Source organism: Cupressus sempervirens, chromosome 3 (genome assembly GCF_028749045.1).
Source record: "Cupressus sempervirens isolate cs-2001-9-10 chromosome 3, ASM2874904v1, whole genome shotgun sequence".
Lineage (NCBI taxonomy): Eukaryota > Viridiplantae > Streptophyta > Pinopsida > Cupressales > Cupressaceae > Cupressus > Cupressus sempervirens.
Genome location: NC_143120.1, coordinates 836,762,670 through 836,782,402, shown reverse-complemented (window position 1 = coordinate 836,782,402; position 19,733 = coordinate 836,762,670). Strand labels below are relative to the sequence as shown.

The 19,733-nt window shown below is 34.0% G+C and overlaps 1 protein-coding gene across 1 annotated transcript in view; it reads left to right on the top strand.

The window, feature by feature from the left end:
- The first annotated feature begins 971 nt into the window (after positions 1-971).
- The window catches only part of LOC149569381 (uncharacterized), a 33,343-nt gene continuing 14,581 nt past the window's right edge, over positions 972-19,733 (top strand). The window contains exons 1-3 of the mRNA XM_089816906.1: positions 972-1,003; positions 5,825-5,882; positions 6,001-6,177. Coding sequence (XP_089673032.1) covers positions 972-1,003; positions 5,825-5,882; positions 6,001-6,177 — 267 coding nt within the window. The remainder of the gene's footprint in view (positions 1,004-5,824; positions 5,883-6,000; positions 6,178-19,733) is intronic.

The window sequence follows — 19,733 nt, the reverse complement described above, 5'->3', positions numbered from 1 at the left end:
AGATTTTTGAATTGTTTCTAAATCAAAAATTAATTAAGGAAGGTCTAATGAAAACATTAGTCCCAAATAGCAGGGACTAATAATAAGTGGGCATTCTCCGTTACAGCTCAACCCCAACAGCTCGAAGTACGGAACGCTATTTGTGACAGAAAATATATGGTGCCTATGCAATGCTTTAGAGAATGCTATCGTACATGTAAAATAAGAATAAAATATGTGCTCGGTAACTCCAAAACTTCTACAATAAAGTGGAACAAATGGCCATTGCCTTCATTCCTAAGTAAACCTTTTATTCCTCATCATGATCAGCCACTTTATAGTATTTCATATACCTGGGAGGATTGTAGCATTGTATTTCAGGAGTTACTTGGATTTCTTGCTGTTAAATCACCATGTTTGGTTCACAGTCATAGCCATTAAAGAGCAACAGTAGACAGTGGAATAGGAATAACAAAAACAACAGAAATGCTAACTGGAAATCCTCTAGTCCTAGGGGCAATAATCGCTTCTACGCATCTCACCTTCAATCTGAAGGACAAATGGAGAGGTGGGTGAATGAGCAAGATGGGATTCCCACGACCCATCTCATTTCTTATCTCAGTTCAAACGAAGGACGCCATGCTCTCCCACAGATTGTTGACAACCGCAATCTGCCCTTCCACATTGTTCTCAAGTTAGCTAAGCTTGTAACTAGAGATGACATTAGAGGTAGTTTGCAGAAACACGACACAAATAGAATTTATGGAGTGTTTGCGGGCTCTGCGTTTCTGATGCAGATTCAAGCACATGTTACGAACTGAAGGCAAAGAGAGACAAATACACAGAGATAATAACTGATTTTATTGCCTTACTACCTTGCACAAATGCATTACATAAGGCCTCTATTTATAGAGGGTATGAGAACTCTCTACACACAACATATTTTACACATGTTACACTATATTAAATATAATATTACATATATTAAAAATATGGGTGGCTGGAACGGCAGAGTGTCTGCTATGTAATTTATTAAGGACGGTGTTGGACGACAGAGTTGTGGGCTAGAGTGTTGACTGTGGACGGCTGAGTTGGGTTGGTTGTCTGTTTTTAATGACAGAAATTACTACTACTAACTACCACCAACACTCCCCCTTAATTTTTGTCATTAACAAATTTTGCATCAGTAATACCTAATTTCTTTCTCAAATATTCAAAGTTATTCGTTGGCAATGGCTTAGTGAATATATCTGCCAATTGATCTTCAGATTTGCAGAACTCAAGGTGGATTTCTCCATTATTGACCAATTCTCTGATGAAGTGGTACCTTGTATCAATATGTTTGCTCCTCTTATGAAATACATGATTTTTAGATAATGCTATTGTTGATTTGTTATCACAAAGAATTGGTGTTGGTTCTTCCTGATGATGGTGAAGATCGAACAAAATTTGACACATCCATACTGCTTGACATGCTGTGGAAGTGGCAGCTACATATTCTGCTTCAGCTGATGAGATTGTCACTATAGGTTGCTTCTTTGATGCCCATGATACAACTCCTAATCCAAGGTGAAAGATATATCCAGAAGTGCTCTTCCTGTCATCAATGCTACCTGCAAAATCACTGTCAGTATAACCAATCAAACCAAGATTGTTAGCTTTGGAATATAGAATTCCATATCCCATTGTTCCTGCAATATATCTCAATATCCTTTTTCCAACTTGCCAATGAGAATTTTGTGGTGATTCCATGAACCTTGAGATTAAACTGACACTATACATGATGTCTGGCCTTGTAGCTGTCATATACATTAAACTTCCAACAAGTCTTTTAAACATAGTTGGATCAACATTTGAGCCCTTTTCTTCCTTGCTAAGTTTTGTTCCTGTTGCAACTGGAGTTGACACTGGATTGCAATTCACCATTTTAAATCTCTTTAAAACATCCTTTATATACTTAGATTGACAAATGAAGATACCTTTGTCACATTGAATAACTTCAATACCTAAGAAATATCTCATCAACCCCAAATCTGTCATTTCAAATTCTTTCATCATTTCTGACTTGAACATGTCTACTGATAGATTTCCAGTGAATATTAAGTCATCAACATACAAGCATACAATCAAAATCTGACCTTCCTTATTAGTCTTAACATATAACGTGGGCTCATTGTTACTTCTATTGAATTGATTACTTATCATGTATGAATCAATCCTCTTATACCAAGCCTTAGGAGCTTGTTTCAAACCATAAAGTGCCTTGTTTAGTTTATATACTTTGTTTTCATGCCCACTAACCTCATAACCAGGTGGTTGTTTAATATATACCTCTTCATCAAGAAAACCATTCAAAAAAGCTGATTTTACATCCATTTGATACACTTTCCAATCATTTTGTGCTGCTATTGCTAAAATAGTTCGAACTGTGCCAAGTCTAGCAACTGGAGCAAATGTTTCATTATAATCAACTCCATATTGTTGTGAAAAACCTTTAGCAACTAGTCTTGCCTTGTGCTTAACAATTTCACCTTTTTCATCAAATTTGGTTTTGTAAACCCATTTGACTCCTATACATTCTTTTCCTTTAGGTAAATCCATTAATTCCCATGTGTTATTTCTTTCAATAGAGTCAATTTCTTCATTCATTGCCTTGATCCATTTATCTTCTTTAATTGCTTCATCAAAATACAATGGATCACAAGAAAATAAAGCAAAATTTGAGTAAATATCTACATTCTCTTCTTCTTGATCATATATTTCTTTTAAGCTTCTTGTCTTCTTACCTTTGTAACCTGGTGTTGAGAATGTTGAATTAGATTTATCACTTACATTTGAACTTGGAGGTGAGGCACCTTGCACAAAGTTCCTTGGTGGAGTATTGGGTGTTGATTGAGTCCCTTGTTCCTTTAATTCATCATCACCTTGTAATATTGGTGCTCCTCTTGTGACTTGTTTGTTATCATTTTCATGTCATGAATCTTCTTCTTCAAATTTAACATCCCTGCTAATGATCAATTTCTTTGAAATGGGATTATACAATCTATAAGCCTTTGATTCTTCACTATAACCAATAAAGATGCATTTTTCACTTTTATCATCCAATTTCTTTCTCAATTCAGATGGAACTAACGAATAAGCAACACAGCCAAAAACTCTAAAATGGGATACTATATGTTTCTTACCATTCCATGCTTCTTGTGGAATTGTGTTCTTAACACTCTTTGTAGGACTCCTGTTCAAAATGTATACAACACATGCTACTGCTTCTGCCCAAAACTCATTGGATAGATTTTTGGCCTTCAACATACTCCTTGCCATTTCCATTATGGTTTTGTTCTTCCTTTCTGCTACACCATTTTGTTGTGGTGTGTACCTTGTGGTAAACTGCTTCTTAATTCCATGAAATCTGCAAAATTCTAGAAAATCATTAGAACTGAATTCACCACCTCTATCAGATCGCAATACCTTGATGTAGTGACCACTTTGTTTTTCAACCAAATTTTTGAAATCCTTGAACTTTTCAAAAGCTTCACTTTTTTGTTTGAGAAAGTATATCCAAATCTTCCTACTAAAATCATCAATAAATGTTAGGAAATATATACTTCCTCCTAAAGATGGAGTTTGCATAGGTCCACATATATCAGTGTGAACTAATTCCAATGGTGTTCTTGCTCTATATGAACCTTCTACTGGGAAGCTTTCTCTATGTTGTTTTGCCAAAATACAACTTTCACATGAACTTGGTGGTTTCAATATTTGAGGCAATCCTTTCACCATATTCTTCTTTTGTAATAAGCTTAAAGCATCAAAATGAAGATGACCATACCTCAAATGCCATAGCCACGACTGATCTGAGTATACTGTCTTGAAACTAACTTCTTTTCCTCCTTGAATGAAATGAATCTAAAGGGGGAACATTCAATTTTGTGTCATGTTGACCCTTGCAATTAACCTGCCACTAGGATTTCTATCCAAGATTGTGCAAACATCATTATCAAAAGAAACTTTGTAACCCTTTTGTACTAGTTGACCAACACTCATGAGATTGTGTTTTAATCCAAGCACAAAATACACATCAGGAATATATCTTTTTCCTCCATTTTTTGTCAAGACATTTATAACACCTTTTCCCATTACAGAGACTTTACTATCATTTCCTAGCTTTACTTCAGATTTTACAAAATCATCCAAGCTAGCAAACAAATCTTTATTTCCAGTCATATGGTTACTACATCCACTATCTAGGAACCATATATCACTAGAGCTTTCTTGAGCAACATTACAAGTTATAAATAAACTTCCTGAATTGTTATCAGATACATCTGAGTAATTAGCACCATTCTTTTCAATATCCTCTTGTTTCTTTCTACATTCACTTGCAATATGACCAAATCTCTTACAATAATGACACTGAATTCGAGATTTATCAAACCTTGATGATGGGTGTTGGAATGAACTTCTGCCATGTCCTCTATTAGAACTCTGAATGGATTGATTTGTTCTCTCTTCTTGATTTGGACTTCCACGTCCATCTATGCTTCTACCTCTTCCTCTTCCTCTATAGTTTGATCTTCCTCTTCCTCTGCCAAAAGATACCTGCGATCTAAATGCATTCTCCAAAGAAGAATTTTTATTTCTGTTCATTCTTGATTCATGAGATAAAAGTGAGCCCATCAATTCATCAATAGATAGTATTGTCAAATCTTTAGATTCTTCAATGGCAACAACAATGGCATCAAATTTTCTAGGCAAACAACGAAGTATCTTTTCAACAACCTTTTGATCTGTCAAATCATCACCATATGATCTAATTTGATTAACCACATTCATTACTTGATTTAGAAATTGATCAACTGAGTCTGAATCTTTCATACACAAATTTTCAAAATCACGCCTTAAAGTTTGCAATTTAGCAATCTTAACTTTTGATGTCCCTTGATATGCTGTTTCTAAAATATCCCATGCAATTTTAGACTTTTTAGCAGCACAAACCTTAGGAAAAATTGATTCATCTAAAGACTGTTGAATTAGAAACAACGCTTTAGCATCTTTTTTCCTGTTATCTTGTAATTTATCCTTTTCATCTTGTGTTAATGTAGACTCATCTTGTGGTTCAATAAAACCCTTTTCAATAAGATCCCATATGCCTTGAGAACAAAATAGTGTCTTCATTTTTATAGCCCAAAATTCATAATTTTTACCAGAAAATATTGGAATTTGTGGTTGATCTATACTACTTCCTGAAGCCATATTAATACACAGTTACAACTGCACCTTACAATTTTAAACTTTACTTTACAAAGAAAATCCACCAAACAAGTCTAAGCCAATGACATATAGCTTAAACAAACAACATTATAATGCTTATTTTCCCCTTTTAACAATTTTTTTTTTTAAACATTAGACTTCACTCCAAGAAATTAGCTCATACCTTCTTCAAATATTAAACTGAGATCTTTTTCTTCTCTCAATCTTGGCAGCCACTAGTCTCCAACTTTAGAAGCTGATAATTATCTGCAATCAAGAAAACATTAGAAGCTCCATTCACTGCTATAGCAGTTATATATATCAACACATAATTCTTTTGCTCCTAGGCCCAGCTCTTCATACTCTAATACCAATTTGAAGGCAAAGAGAGACAAATACACAGAGATAATAACTGATTTTATTGCTTTACTGCCTTGCACAAATGCATTACATAAGGCCTCTATTTATAGAGGGTATGAGAACTCTCTACACACAACATATTTTACACATGTTACACTATATTAAATATAATATTACATATATTAAAAATATGGGCAGCTGGAACGACAGAGTGTCTGCTATGTAATTTATTAAGGACGGTGTTGGACGACAGAGTTGTGGGCTGGAGTGTTGACTGTGGATGGCTGAGTTGGGTTGGTTGTCTGCTTTTAATGACAGAAATTACTACTACTAACTACCGCCAACACGAACATGGTCCGACCCAAGGCAAAGGAAATATGGCCGTTCCTTCAGCTCTACCATGAACTGTAGAGCCGAACTGAAGATGGGTGGAAGTTTGTTGCAGTTGAAGCTCTCAAAGACGCACTAGATGGGCTTCCTGAAGGTGATGAGAAGCATGAAATCTATGCCGAGTTTTTGAAGGTTGTCGAGTATCAGGATAAATTGAAACGCCTTCAGTTTCTTGCAAAGTTGGAAGAGGCTCCTCAGGTGAGATTTGTGCTCACTTAAAGCCAAGCATATAATGAATTTATAGATTGGCAAGTTTCTTTCAATAGCTAGCAGATAGGTTTAGAGAATAAAGAGTTAAAAGAAGATAAAAGATATTTTACTCAATGTTTGAATGTTTGATATGTAGAGAAATGTCAGAATACACAAAAATTATGTGCAATTGAAAGGAAATGTTCGTTAGGGGACTGTTTAAACATCACACTAAGGTTTAATTCTAAAGCTAAAAGTGTTAAATAATCAAAGTTGACTTATTTTTTCAAACTTAATTTCCTCCTTAATGTGATCATTAGTTAGAGATGTCTTATGTGATTATTAGTTAGAGATGTATTTTTGAATCAGTCTATAATTTATTACGTCTTCCTGAATTGTGTCAAATAGTCCATTTTAGATTATTAAAAAAATCTCAAAAGTGGTAAAAATGATGGATAGCTTTGAACATATATTTTTTATCATTTAATATTTTAATAAAACTTATATATGATACTTTACTTGAATAGTAAAGTTTATGTTCTCTTAACTTTTGTTATCACTAATATGCATACTTTGAGATAACGTTTTTTGATATGACATGTCTTTATATCACCAAACAATTTTTTATAAAAAGAAATTAGAATTGAGTAGCAAATTTTTCTTTTGCTTTATTGTAACAATGTTATGATTATGCTCTCATATTCTTATTTACTTTTGTTGTTTTATTTGTTCTTATACTTTATTATTGAAGTCTATTGTTATATTATCATTTTTTTAAGTCTTAAAAATTGATTCATTGTTCAACTTTCCTTTTTGATTTGTTATACTATTGAACCAACCTATATGCTTGCTACTATTTTTTAGTTTTTATCAAAAAGTCCACACAAACTTTAGATGATTGAAAAATATTCAAAAGCAGTAAAAATGATGGGTAGCTTTAATAAGATATTTTTAATCATTTAGTTTCTTTAAGCTACCAACCAACAAAGGCCATCACTCAAATGATTCAAGAGTGGGATAATTTTTTTGATATAACATGTCTTTTTTAGGTATATTATGTGAATATTTTTTATAACATCACCAATTAATTAATAATTAAAAATAGAGAAAGAAATGAGAATTGAGTAGAAAACTATTCTTTTGTTTTATTGCAACAATTTTATGATTATGCTATTTTTTCTTATACTTTCTAATTGAACTCCATTCTTATACTTGTTAGCTCTAAAAGTTGCACCCAGACTGAATCCTAAAACTCAGTCACTCTAAGAAATATGGAAACACTCCTAGGTAGTGGGTGTACCAGGAATAGGAGTGAATCTCCAGATTCTAAGCTGATTTCTTATGATGCTTCACATATTTACTCTTCAAACATACATTTAAAACTTGGGAAGGAAAGGGATGAAAGGTTTTAACTGCATGAAACTTAAATACTGAAAGGTAAACTTTACTGAAACTTAAGGTGATGCACCAAAACTTTTAAGATGAGAAGATTATCAACTCTACACAATAAAGCTTAACTGATTAGTTGAAGGTTGGCACAACATTGACCTCAGAAAACTCATACATAAATATTTCACAAGAAGGATAGACCTTAAGCAGGATGCTAACATGGATAATGATACTCATAGTTAGCAACCTAAAATGAAGCACAATTTCACAACTTGTAACATATATAAGTATTCCAAAATTCAGTTTGCAAATAAAAACTAAGACATAAACTTGAGGATTCAAAAAAAAAGAATCACAAAAGTTACATCAGATCAGTGGCTTACACAACAAGAGCTTCCAAACTGTTCCTTATTCTAGCTTTAGAGTAGCACAATAATACTCATCAATCTAGTTAGAAAGTAATATGTAGAAAATATCATGAAGGCCTCCTAAGAGATCACATCAAGACTACTTCTACATAAAAACTAGAACCTCCACTCCACATCTTGGAAATCTTTAAATAGGGAAGGATAGCAATAAGCTTTAGATGGAAGTAAACATGTCAAAACTTGACTGAAAGAATGAATACAGAGATATCAATAGTGTTATACTTAAACATTTTTTGTATTAGGAAAAAACTTGGATAGTAGTTGCAAAATCAGCATGGTGACACTTGCTGCAAAAGTCTTTCATTTAATTCGACTTGTCCTCCACTGCCTTGGCTATCACGAATTTCAACTACTTCTACTGGTAGAGTCTACATCTCTCCAATCTATCTCCAAGACGTTGAATTCCCTCATGATGGGTCATGCAGTGTACCTCATTTCATCTAAGTTTCTTACTGCATTACTTCACCCTGAAGATCAAATCTCCATCATCATTGTATAGATCGAGCACCAATGCTCATCTCTCTTGGTTGACCAGTGCTAACCTATTTCCTACAAATTTGAATTTTAAACTCAGCATTCTCTACCACCTTAGTGGAATGTCAATATAACTTGTTCAACTTTGCATGCCTTGTACTTTTCTCAAATTTGATTGGTCGGGGGCCCTATGTCATTTTGTGTCTTTAGAGATATACCAACACATGCTTGATTTATTTATGCCCATGCACCTGGGCCTACTCAACTTGACATTTCCCTACGTATGATCTTACAATGACAACTTATTACAAGATCAAAACACTGAATTTCATATCCTCTTTATGGTTGCGACCTTGCGAGATGGGCCATTTTAACTATTTCATGGTTTTGTGACCATATCTTTTTATTGACTATGTGACCTTGCAAAGTTACGCCCAACCCTTTCTGTGCCATACAATCTCTCGCAATTGTCCATCATTCTGATTCCCTAGCACATGCAACCTTATGATGATCATAAACTGACTAATTCACATCTTCATGGTAGTTTAGAACTTAACATTTCTTGTATCTGGGATGCCTTTATCATTAACTATGTTGCTTCTTCGCAACTACTAGATACAAAGCTTACTTAACTACATGGCATTGTGATCACTGCTAACTCTTTTCGCAGCTTTGCAACCAAAAATCATAATTGGAGATGAATCCTTGCGATTGCACTAGCCGCCTTGGTCTTAACATTTTCCTTGTTCACAACCTTGCTACTCAAAAATCTAACCACCCCATTAACCTAATGAAGATGTAAACAAAGTGTTTTGCAAATTCACAGCATTGACTAGGGGTTAACCCTAACTCTGAGTGATGTTGTGAATTCCTAGGCCTTAACTATCTTGATCACCTTCTCACATGTTCACAACTTAAACCACTTCATTTTGAGCCCTTGCAATTGTGCAATGATTATTCCCTTTAACTATTAGACACTCCTCCCAACTTCCCAACTTTAGATCTTTGTTCAAAGCCTAACTGTGTGATACTACAACCATGAGTTTTTCGTTGTCTCACAACTCTAATGTCAATTCAATCTTGACCTCATGAAGATGTGATCACCTTGACTCAACTGCTACTACTCCCTTTTAGCAACTTCATGACTTGAACTTAGGGTCTCTCTAACTTTGAGCAATGTTGCAATAATGGTGACCTTAACTACTAATTTTAACTTTCACACTATTGAAATATGTTTTCCTTATTGACGATATTGGCTTGTGAGGCTGCGAAGACCAACCTAATTGTTGCTCGCCACTTTGCAATTGCAAACTATTTCCTTTTCCTAACTATTGTGAAACAATGATAGCCGCTTGAGTACCCTCATCTCATCCTCACAACTTTAAAAACTAAAGCTTTTCAATGAAGTGATATTGATTCAATTTATCTTCTTTTATTTGACAAGGAACTCCTTCAAAAACCAATTGCATTGACCTTCCTCCTAACCTTGTGATGATGCAATGAAGGATCTCTTATGAATTAGGCCCATCAAGACACATGTCCAATTCTCATATTCCTACTTTGGCTATTCTTCATGCAACTTTGAAAAGTGACAAAGTGATAGATGTTGATCTGTTGAAATATAATAGCTAGGAAGATACATCATTTTACATTACTTGGAAACAAGAGAGGGGGCCATAGAGACAGGTGTTGACTTGTCACTTTCTCACAACCTGAAACTAGATTTTAGCATTTAACTCTACAAAAATATGACCAAAGTATTTTGATGGTTCGCAGCCTTAATCCTAGGTTAACCTTGATTGCATACGAAGATGCAAAAACCATCAATCGTAGCTTCGTAACTTAAAATCCCTTAATGCATAGCTGGTATGCAATTATGTAGTTGACTACTTTCGCTCTCTCGTAACATGACCTTGGCCATTAGCATCAACCGTTGTGAAGTCAAGCTAACTATGAACTTCACTATTTTGCATTCTCGCAACCCATTTGATAGTTAGATCACAAACTAGAGCGGCAAGGTGATTGAAAGGATTTCACACCATCACGACTTGAAATACTAATAGAGATATTGACATACAATATGAAAGATAGTTAAGGAATCTTGGGATATAAAGAAAGAAGATCTAACCAAAGTTTTACATATCCCTTCTATGCATGCATGGCATTTATAAATAATTCAAGAAATGTAGGGCATGGCTATCACCCTAGGTTTTTCATGAGACTGGCAACATTGGAACAAATAAGGGGGCAAAAAATGGCTAACAATACTATCATTTTTTGAGTCTTAAAAACTGATTGAATGTTCAACTTTTGTTTTTAGTCTTAAGTGGGCTTCTATTATTTAACTAGCTGATATGCTTGCTACTCTTTTTTATTTTTTATCTTACTTGTTTGTCTTAATATACAATCAATTCATTTTTAATAAAATTCTATAGGGTCTTCAGGACATATAAGTTATTTCCAAGGAAATTTAATTGGAAACTTTTTGTGTAGTAAATTATATTTTTCATTTATAACCTATTAGCCCTAAAGACTTGTTATTATTCTTGAGATCAAAAGATATGAGAAGGAAAGATGCTAGTAATAGCTTTATCATAGTAACAAATGGATATGTAGAAGAACACTTACAATTAAGTTTTAATCTCCCATAAATCATGCAAATAACACTAATCTTCTCTAACCATATATATGAGAGAAAGCTAGCAATGGTTGTCAAGTACAATTCAATGCAAAAGTAGTCACTTTATTTTAATTCACAAATTAATCCAAGTTGGACCCAATAATTGGAAAGAAGAACACAAGCTAGTAGGATTTTATAAATAGAATGTCAGTTAAGAATTAAAAAAATCATGGATAATTTCTTTGTCAAAACCTATCAAGTAACATTTCTAGCTCTACAAAATCTAAATTGACATATTTGCATAATGATACTTTGAAAACTCTTAACCAATAGACATATGGTCCATTTTTTTAAAGAGAATGTGTCTCGAATGTGTGAGACTAAGGTTGGGATTATGGGTTTATGATGAAGAGATGTTGTGTCAGCTCCCTCATTAAGTAGATGCCTAGAGATACCAAGATATCCCATGGAAGCTGACATGTACATAGATGTTTCTCCTTGACTACTTTTTGCATTAATCTCTGCTCCTTTACCCATCAAAAAGTGAACAACCTCTTTCCTTCCACCTTTAATAGTGCAATGTAGTGGAGTATGACCCTCTACATCTTCAATCCTAACATTTTCTCCAAACTCAATTAGTTTTACTAGTATATCAACATGCCCTTTTAGTGTGGCACAATGTAGGGAAATCTACCCATATATATTGCTTATGGTTATAGGTGCACCCCTCATTTAGACATGCAATGAAAACTCCTAGATCCCCTCTTCTCACAGTAGTCAAAATCTCATACCCCACTTCTGAAGACAAAGAGGAAGACAAATATACATAGAAAAAAACTAATCATATTCCATTGCCAAATACATTACATAAAGCCTCTATTTATAGAGGTCCTAGAACTCTCTAAAATATCAAATACACTACTATGTATATTTAATATTAAATATTAAATATTGCAGTTCCCTACAGGTGGCCAATAATAATGGGTGGTTGATGGTGACTTCTAGACGACATTGAACACTTTTTCCCTCAAATGGGGAGGGGAATGACCAGCTATTTAAAGGTTAAGAATTGGTGTAACAAACAATGGGGGTAAGTTAAGGGCTTTAGGAAAATGGCTTTTATATATGGTTACTATCAAGAGTGCCCAAGATAGAGATTACACTCTAAATAGTGGCCCATATATGCTTGAGGGTAAGGGTTTCTATATGAAACCATGGGTGACAAACTTTGATCCAACGAAGGAGGTTGTTCAAACTTATCCAATTAAGGTAGGCTTGAGAAAATTGCCACAGGAGTATTGTAATGATGAATCTTATATTCTCATAGGGAATAAGCTTGGAAGATCTATAAAATTTATGGATGGTGATAGTGTAATGTTTTAGATGTTTCCTCGCATCTATATTGAATGGAATGCATGACATCTGATGCCAGAGATGGTAGAAATGCGCTCATTTGAAGGGATGTGGAAACAATCCCTTTTGATAGAGGAACAGTTACTAGTTTTCCTAAAATACCTTAGTGAAGAACATGAATTAGAGGGATGTCTCATTATGGTTAAAGGAAAAGAACTAGTGGAGGAAAATTTATTTAAGCGTGATGTTTTTCTATTAGAAAGCTATTGTGGGTAGGCATAAACAACCTATAAGGAAAGTCTTGAAAGGTTAGTTAAATGGGAGTGTGATATCATAGCTAAGGAAGGCTTAGTAGCTGAAGTGGGGGATGAAAATAAATGAAAAGATGAACTTATGTTTGAATAGGAATGAGGCCAAGATGGGGGCTCTCTTAAAGAGTGGTTGATTGGGGAGGGTATCCTAGAGAAAGTTTATTTGAAACAGGACAAGGTTTTGGAGAGCTTGGAATGCCCAGTTACAGAGGATGGACATTTTGGCTCTCTTGCCTCAAATAGGGAAATGAGTTTAGGTCAAAACTTGGGTGAGCCACAACCTAAAAAATTGTGCCATAGCCTAGAAGGAAAAATGTTATTGAAAGAAGATGTTTAACGATAATTAACTCTTTAGTCTTGCAAGATGAAGAAGCCAAAAAAGTAAGGTCGAGAAGGAGGGGAGTGGGTGGTTGATAGGGAGAAGATAAGTATGGTAGAAGATGATGATACGAGGTTTAGTAATGTTAAAGACATCCAAATTTCTCCTATTAGAAATCTAGAAAGCTCATTTAACTCGATCAAGGAATCCAATGGAGATATTGTAGAATTTGAATCGGAAGTGGACTTAAAGGATGGTCATGATGAGGATTTTTTAGGTTTGTAGGATGATTTGATGCTCTGTGATAAATGAAAATTATATTAGATAGATTTAAGGAATCCTAAATTCAAAGTGGGAGAACAAAGGAAAAGAGGTTGTAACAATATAAAAACTCTATTATTACAAGTAGGAATTGTTGTTGGTCAGAGTAAACTTAGATTGGGATGAGGCTGTGCCTCCTCCTAAATGCAATGAAGTTGATATTATGGAATGTCAGGGGTGCAATGCCCCTAACATATTTCACTTGATCAAGTGTGGGTTTGATCAAGTAATACCTAATATTAAATTTTTTACAAGAACCAAAAATTAAATAGGAAAATTTTGATATGATGAAAATATGTTTTAGTAGATGGAAAAGCTCTTGGATGGAGGATCAAGGATCATTTGGGTGTTTGGGTGTCTTGTGGAAGGCAGATATGGTGGTCTTAGATTTGTTTCAACAAGATTATCACTAGAAATGGGTGAGAGTTAGCTCAAATTGGGAGCGAATTTCAATTTGTTCAAGATTTATTGACCAATTTAGGACAGATTTCAAAGAGATCTTTGGAGGATTCTTTTAGGAGTGTTGTGAGATTTGATTGATAAAATTGTCTCATTATGGGGAGGGGGGATTTTAATGTCATCCTCAATCCAATAGAAAAGAAGGGCAAAAGAGGATGGGTATATCCTAGTCAAGTTGATTTTAGTAACTATGTGGTGGACAATGGGTTGTTTGATATCACTTTCAATTTAGAGGGAAGTTTACTTGGACTAATCAAAGCGCGGGCTTCATTAACATAGAAGAGAAATTGCATAGTTTTTTTCTAGCATGAAATTGGGCTAGTTTTCATTGGATATGTTAGGCTAAAATTCTACTAGTGCATGGCTCATATCACTTTCCAATTGGTTTTCATCTACATGAGGATTCTTCTCTAGAAAGGTACCCCTTTAAGTCTAAAGCAATGTGGTTGAGAAAAAATGGTTTCTCAAATTTGGTAAAGAATTGGTGGTTGAACTCTCCTAATGTGGAAGGTAATAAACCCTTTATTTTATTTAAGAGATTATAGCTTTGAAATAAAAAATGAATATCTAGAATAGGGAATACTTTTGAAATATTTCAATCAAAAGTTGAAGCTAGAAGAATCTTTAAAAAAGTTAAATTACAATGTTATATTAAATGGGATGCATGAAGACGACTTTAAACTAGAAAAACTTTAAGAAAAGAGTATGTGGAGGTCTTAGCTAGGGAAGAGATCTTTTGGAGGAAAATTCAGGGGAGACATTGTTAAATGAGGGTGACCATAATATAAAGTTGTTTTCATAACTCAATGAAGATGTGCAAGTTTCGTAATAAAATTTACTACATCGAGGATGGAGTAGGTAAGGTTTTACATAATTTAGAGAAGATAAATGAGGAGACTTACCTTTTTCAAAAGAAAAAGACAAGAAGAGGTTGTGGATTGTGAGGAGGTTGACCGAGTGCTTAATGGCATCCCACGTAGAATTTTTGTAGAATAGAATAGCATGCTAATGGAAAAAGTTTCAATGGAGAAAGTTAGGTAGGATTTATGGGGCTTGGTATAGATAAGACCCCAGGACTAGATGAGTGTTTAACACTTTTCTTTCAAGCCTTTTGGGAATATTTAACAATAGATATCTTGGAGGTTGTTGAAGAGTCCCGTAGAGGGGTTTTTTTTTTGAAATATTTAAATAATACATTTATTGCATTGATTCCCACAAAATATTTTGTGAAAACTTTTGAGAATTTTAGTTTGATTGCCCTATGTAACACAATGTATAAGATTATTTCAAAAGTCATGGAAAATAGATTGAAGAAGGTTTTAGATGTTAATATCTCAACTAAGAAAAGTGGTTTCTCCCTAGGTCATTCCATCTATGAAGGGGTGAACATAGCTCATGAAATTATCCACTCTAATAGGATTGCAAAGTTAGGAAAAATGATGATTAAGTTGAATATCAAATAGGCTTATGACAAGGTGGATCACGATTTCTGATTGTAAGTGTTAGTCAATTTTGGGTTTGATTCAAAATGGGTAGAGTGGGTGAGAATTTGTAGATCTACAACTTATTTTTCAACTTTGGTAAATGACAGTTTGCAAGGTTTTTTTTTTTGGATAATGGCATTTGTCAAGGTGTTCATTTTTCCTCTTTCTTATTTATTATTATGGCTGAAGTGCTTAGGAGATTGGTATTTTGTAGGAGACGGGATGGATCCTGGAAAGGTGTGAAGGTGGCTAAGGGTATTGAGCATGTGTCACATCTTCAATTTGTGGATGATACTTTTTTAGTAGATGAAGCCTTGGAATGAGTGGGGAGGGTTATGATAAAAACTATGAATTTTTAAGGAAGAGTTTCTGGATGAAAGATCAATTGGAAGAAATTTGAGGTTTTCTTCTTTACAACCTCTCTGCACAAATAGAGGGCTATTTGTATAATTCTTGATATAAGGTGTGACTCTCTTCCGTGTAGATATCTTGAGATTCTTTTTCTTCAAGATCAAAATAACGTTGACCTATGGAATTTTCTTGTAGATAAATTCCTAAGAGATACGAAAGGTTGGAAGGGAAGAGGGTTATCTTCTATAGGCTGTGTCTTGGTATTGAAATCTATTATTCCTATTGTCCCTATATTTTCTATGATGTGCCTAAATATTCCCAAATAAATTATTAAGGTGATAGGGCATAAAATGAGAAAGGTTTTTGGAATATAATAGAGGATGAAGATAAGCTTCCCTCATTAGCATGGAAGAAGATTTTTAAATTTAAGGATCAAGGAGGAGCTTGGATTAAGAGATTGGTCAGAATGTGCTTGATGAGGCTCTCAGAACTAAGCTCATTTGGAGAATTTATCAATTCCCTAATCAATTATGGGTGAAAATCCTCCAAGCAAAATACTTGGACTCGAGAGAAGCTAACAATTTTTTGACTATTCAAAATCCTCCAGCAAGTTTAGCTATATGGAATTTTTTTTATGTCATGTAAAATTTTATCTCAACCCATATATCTTGGATGGTTGAGAATAGTTTAAGGGCTAAATTTTGGGAGGATTCTTGGAATTGTTACCCAGTCTTGGTTAATTCTCTATAATATGTGGAAATTAAAGAGATTCTTAGTGAGTTATGGGGGGATAAAATAGTTGATTACATGGAGGTGGAGGGCCCTCTAGGTGGAGGTTGGAAGTGGAAGAATAGTAGAGTGTACAAGTTGTCAACAAAACAAGAAGAGATGTTAAGTAATATTTTCAAGAATAGGAAAGTTTGTAGATTGCGAAAGGAAGATGTGGTGTTTTGGTGTGATTCTTCTTCGTGAGAGTACTCGATGAAGTTGGGGTATGGCATGTTGACTAGAAGGGGAGAGAACAAATTTGAAGTTGGTGATTTGTGTTGGTATAAGGATTGTCTTCCAAAGGCTAATTCCTTTACATGGTTGGCCATGCAGGAAAGAATTACAATTGGGGAGTAGAGGAGGAGATTAGGGTTTTGTGGTTTGACTAGACATGTTATGTATAAACAACATTAGGAATTGGTTGATTATCTTATACTTAATTACTCAAAAACAACGACATCTTGGGAAATGGTAAGATATGGATTAGGGTGGAAAAGTCCATGGATGCCTATTGTAAAAATATTTTTTGAATGATGGCCAAGGCTCACCATGAAATTTGTTCTCTCGAGTGTTTGGAAGGTTATTCCTTCAATTGTGATGTGAGGGATTTAGAAGGAGAGGAACAAGCACATTTTTCAGGAGAAAGAGGAATCCTTGGAGAATCTATTGTGGTGCATAGACCACTTAATTGAAGAAATTATGAGTGTTGATATTCTTAGGGGTGGCCTATCCATGGTTACCTTCTCAAAAGTTGATAGTTTGATTTAGAAACAATGGCCAGGTATTAAGATTATGAATGTATATTGTTGATAGCAGAGGTACAGTAAATCAGATGAGGTGGATATAGTGAAATGAGAGGCACCAAAAGAAGGGTGGGTTAAAGTGATTTTTGATGGAGCTACAAAAGAGAACACTAGCCCATCAAGTGCAAGAGTTATAGCTTAAAATCATGTAGGGGAAACTCTTATTCTAGTGCTATAAGACTAGAATATGAGACAATAATGTAGCAGAGATGAAGGCTACAATGTTGGTTATTTAGTGTGCCAAAAAAATAGGAGTGGCTAAGCTACATTTAGAAGAGGATTCTATGGTTGTTGTTGAGGCAATTAGGCAAAACATGATTACTACTTGGCACTTAGAGAACTTTTTTTTGTAGATTAGAGATCTTTTACATGAATTTGAGGACTTTGTTATAATTCATATAAATAGGGAGGGGAATTCTAAGGCAATTTCTTTATCTAAGTTGGAAATTGGGTTTAGTGAGATTAGAAGGTTTGAATTTTAATTTTAATTGGGTTTATCTAAGGCCCTAGTGCCATCTACAATCATGAGAACCACTTTTCAATTTTCTTAGTTTAGTTTTCTCTTCCCCTAAATGAGAAGATACATCACTAACTCATTATGACCTGGAAGATTTCAAGGAAAGAGATAGGAATCTTGAGTAGTCTCCCTTTTTGGAGAAAACTATTAATAGTGGACTTGATGAAGCTACTACATTCTCTTCATTTGTGTTATGTCTTGAATTGATCCATGAATGTATAAATAGGTAGTGATTCCCATCACAAATGCATTAGGAAGGTCAACTTCGATGTTTTGGTTTTTATCAATGGGGAAACCATTATGACCTTCATGAAAATCCCTATGAAGTTGGCCTACTCAGACAATACTATTACATTGTTTGGTTCTTCATTCATGGAGAAGGTCACAATATAGAAATGTTATATCTAGGAATTGGTTGTTGATGTTTCAGGAGGGCAATTCTAGGTTACCTATGTTGGTGAAGCTGATTTAACAAATTTAAAATTAATACTAGGGAAACAATAAATAACATAATACCTAGTGTTTAGCTACTTCCCATGCTTGGTACATCCTATTTGAGCCTAGATCAACTTAACAAAGCACTTATGCTTTCTACTCTTTAGGATCTACTAAACCAAGGTAGATCAGCCTAAGGATTTGACAATTTATGTATAATGTTTTTCTTTCACAAATCCACTACAGCAGATTTTGATTTTGAAACTTGAAATTGCAAATTAAATGACAAATCAATAATAGCCAATAATAAACTTGACAAGTTATTGCAACAAGTGATGACCGACTTTATATTCCATTCTGACAACAACTCTAAATGAATTTTTATTTATAAAATTTAGTTCATGCTAAGATAAGATTTATTTTCTTGATTCTTCAACTAAATGACCAGTGACTTAATCCATTTCCAAAATAGAGTCATATCAGTCAATGTTAATAGATCTATTTAATTGACTTGCAATTAAATGTCTCAATTTTTTGACCTCCAAATTTAATACTTATCATATCCCTTTCATACTCTAAATGACCCTATCATTTCATAGAAGAATTTACTTAATTCCTTAAACTATAAGTAAGGTTGAAATGACATACAACTCATTGAAATTATATTTGAATTAAATGAAACTTTTTCATTCATTCTCAAAGTCATAAAAGCATGAAAAATGAAGACATAATTTTGAGACACAGATATCCTGCAATGTTCCTTGTATTAATCTCTTTAAAAATGATACATATTTCTGATATGAGATTTATGAAAAAATATAAGACTAAAACCATACTTTTATCAACTCCAAACTTCTATAGAAAATAAGCTAAATACATCAAGTCTTAACATAAAATACTAGACCGACTCAAATGATATTGTTCATCACAAAGTTCTAATTCAGAACCTTCTTTCCAATCTCAAAAACCCTTTTATAAAATAAGGATTGCAAAAAGCTTTAGATATGGGAAGACACATGTCATTACATGACTCAAAATCAAGTTACAGACAAGACAAAAACCACTACAAACATTCTCTGCAACTAGAAAGAAATGGGAAATAGCTCAAAATTTGATAGCTAGCATCTTCATGTTCAGTTATAGCCTTTGTTTGTAATGTATGTGTATCTGCAAAAAGTAAATGTAAAGGTAAGATACCTTGATATGATTCCTATCCTTCCTCTATTTTTTTTTTTTTTGTCTTCATCAACATGTCTTGTAACTACTTCCCATAGGCAAGGTTTTATTTCACCAACTTCTTCCCACACATTAACTTATCCTTTTGCTGGCCACTTTCTGCCTCTAATAACTTCTAGATAACTAACATACTTGTTCCATGGGGCATATGTGATAGCCTTTGATTCTATTACAAATCTATTCATATCCAATTCAATTTTGAACAAGGAATCAATTAGATCATAGAACAAGTTGTCATCAACATCCCCATCAAAAATAGTTGCAACCTTTTCTAATGTCATGATGTGATTAGAGGAT